The 2697-nt window shown below is 62.9% G+C and overlaps 3 protein-coding genes across 3 annotated transcripts in view; 1 reads left to right on the top strand and 2 right to left on the bottom strand.

The window, feature by feature from the left end:
• Positions 1-14: 14 nt before the first annotated feature.
• ACA1_352950 (uncharacterized protein) lies at positions 15-317 on the bottom strand (the record flags this gene model as incomplete). The annotated part of the gene is made up of 1 exon (XM_004333988.1): positions 15-317. A coding segment is annotated over one exon (303 nt), but the record flags the coding sequence as incomplete, so codon positions are not given.
• Positions 318-415: 98 nt separating this feature from the next.
• On the top strand, positions 416-1705 carry ACA1_352960 (GTPbinding protein; the record flags this gene model as incomplete). The annotated part of the gene is made up of 1 exon (XM_004333989.1): positions 416-1705. A coding segment is annotated over one exon (1290 nt), but the record flags the coding sequence as incomplete, so codon positions are not given.
• Positions 1706-2275: 570 nt separating this feature from the next.
• ACA1_352970 (elongation factor 2, putative) overlaps positions 2276-2697 on the bottom strand; it is a gene marked incomplete at both ends in the record, with an annotated part of 3259 nt that continues 2837 nt past the window's right edge. Inside the window, one exon of the mRNA XM_004333990.1 lies at positions 2276-2653. Within this exon, the coding sequence (XP_004334038.1) occupies positions 2276-2653 (378 nt within the window). The remainder of the gene's footprint in view (positions 2654-2697) is intronic.

Consider the following 2697-nt stretch of genomic DNA (forward strand, 5'->3'; position numbering starts at 1 on the left):
AGGATTGCCCCTACAACAAGCTCCTCAGCGAAGCGTCGGAGGTGGGCCACGTTGACGACGCTTGATATGATCTCCTTGACCATGGCCTCCGGGAGGTCCTCTTCACGATCGTTCAGCATCTGGCGCATCTTGAAGAGCGCCACGCTGTAGAGGACGCCCAGCGCGACCGTCATGGTGGACCCGGCCAGGCCGAGCGAGCCCAAGTCCAGGCCGAGCGTGGCCAGGTTCAGCGGCAGCTGCTTGACAGCGTGCCCTGCCAGCAGCCACGGGTAGCGATAGATGCGGATCCCGATGGCCAGAGCGAGGGTGACCAGCATGCCCGTGTGGAGGCGAGCGATACCAGGGAAGATGGCCAGGTCGAGCGCGGCGCAGGAGAAGATGATGCCAGCCACCCGGGGGATCTTCTACTTGAGATCGACCACCTGAGGACAACTCGTTCAAACCGCTGGACGACCAGTCAAGCCAAATCGCCATCCCGCACCCCACGATCCTCCTCCTTGGACCCACCGGCTCCGGCAAGAGCACCATGGTCAATCGCGTCTACGGCCAGCGCCTCGCGGACACCGGCGTGGGCAGGCCCGTCACTCAGTGCCTTCAGCTCTACGGGTCCCCCTCGTCGTGGGTGCGCCTCTACGACTACCCGGGCATCGAGACCGAGAACGCCCAGCAATGGAGGGACACGCTGGGTCGCCAGCTCAACGAGCTCCAGGGCGACGAGAACAAGCGCGTGCACGTCGTGTGGTACTTTGTCACCATGGGTCCCAGCCGCTGGCAGGACAACGACGACCGCAACTGCCGCTTCCTCAAGAGGCGCCAGCTGCCGGTCATCATCGTTCTCTTGCACGCCGACAACAGCTCGTCGCAGGACATCGCCGAGATGAAGCGCACGATCAAGCACTCGCTGGGCGCCGAGACGCCGGTCTTCAGCTCTTCCATGGGGCTGCGCGCCCCCTCGGAGTGTCCCAGGTGCCAAAGCGACGAGCTCGCCACCATCGCCAGGAGCCGCATTTGGAGGTGCACCACGTGCGGCCACTCGGGTCCTTGGTCGCGGCTCAACCACGAGGTGCGCGGCCTCGAACAGGCCACCTACGACGAGCTGACCAAGATCGACCCCAATCTGGGCGACATGCACGTCGCAGCTCAGGTGGTCGATCTCAAGAGGAAGATTCCCATGTTGACTGGCATCATTCTCTCCGCCGCCATCAGCGCCGGTGTCACTGGCGCGGCCGTCGTTGTGCCCTTGGTCGAGATTCCCGCCATCGCCGGCATCCAGTCGGGCATGCTGGTCTCGCTTGGTGTGGCCACCGGAGTGCCCCTCGAACGCTACCCGTGGCTGCTGGTCAGCTACGCCGGCATGCAGCTGCTGACCGGCCTCGCCGCGCTCGGCCTGCCAGAGCTCCTCAAGTTCATCCCCGGGCTCGGCACCGTCGCGGGCGGAGCCATCAGCGCTAGCGTGGGGCCCGTGTTGACCGTGGCGATGGGCGTCCTCTACAGCGTGGCCCTGTTCAAGGTGCGCCAGCAGATGAACGACAACGAGGAGGGCGTCCTGTCGGAGGCCGCCGTCAATCAGATCATGGCTTCGGTCGTCAGCACCCAGAACATCAAGCGCCTCTTCGTAAAGGTTAAGAATCTGAATAGGGCAGAGTTCAAGCAGGAGCACAGAGGGATCGTGGCCTCGCTCATCGGCATTGAAATCGACCCCTGAGCACACGCCCGCTGACTGTATCGGACACACACCACACTGCCTCTCTTTCTCTCTTTCTCTCATTCTCTCTTTCTCTTTCGCTCTTTTGACTGTTCCACCTTTTAAGGCCCCCTTGGATGACGCTTCAGTGCCGATGGTGCCATCAAAGTGCAAAAGTTGTGTTCGTGCGCGGTGGTATGTTTCAAAAAAGGTTGAATGTATTTGGAAGACCCGCTGACCCTCCCAACAGAGCACTTGCGAAGCACTTTCGCGTTCCTCTGTCAGGCGAGCAGCGGCGTTGTGGCCTTCCGTTTTGTGGTAGTACAGCACACGCCACGCGCGCGCGAATGGAGAGCAGAGAGTGGAGGCGAGGAAGCTGAATCACTTCGCCGCCGTCCATCTTCGCGCCATTCGCGCGTATGGCGTGCTCAGCTCGAGGAGGGTGGGCCAGGAGAGGACCGCAGAAGTCTGCAGACCTCCCCCGTCTCCTCAGCCGCGATCGAGAGAGCTAGAGATTGAGAGGAGAGAGAAAGAGAGGGAAAGAAAAAGAGAGAAAGAGAGAAGAAAGAGAGAAGAGAGAAGAGAGCCGCCTTAGAGCTTGTCCATGAAGGCCGCGGCGGTGGGGAGCTCGGCCTTGAGACCCTTGCGCTTGCGCACGCCGAGCACGGCCTTACCGACCGTGCTGTTGGGGTCGAGCGGATCGCCGCTCATGGCCTGCCAGTGGTCGAACACGCACTGGGGGAACGCGTTGCCTCCGGTGGCCTCGCGCAGGGCCGAGGTGAAGCCGAAGGACTCCATGACGGGCAGATAGGCCTTGAGGGTGTAGATGGGCGTGCCCTCGCGCTGCTCGGAGGAGAAGACGTGGCCGCGGCGCATGGAGAGCACGCCGTAGACGCTGCCCATGGCCGAGTCCTCGGTCTGGATCTCGACGAGGTACATGGGCTCCATGAGCCTCGGGCGAGCGGAGAGCTGCGCGGCGTAGAGCACGCGGCGCGCAGCGGGGATGATCTGGC

This window comes from Acanthamoeba castellanii (genome assembly GCF_000313135.1).
Source record: "Acanthamoeba castellanii str. Neff unplaced genomic scaffold scf7180000084717, whole genome shotgun sequence".
NCBI lineage: Eukaryota > Discosea > Longamoebia > Acanthamoebidae > Acanthamoeba > Acanthamoeba castellanii.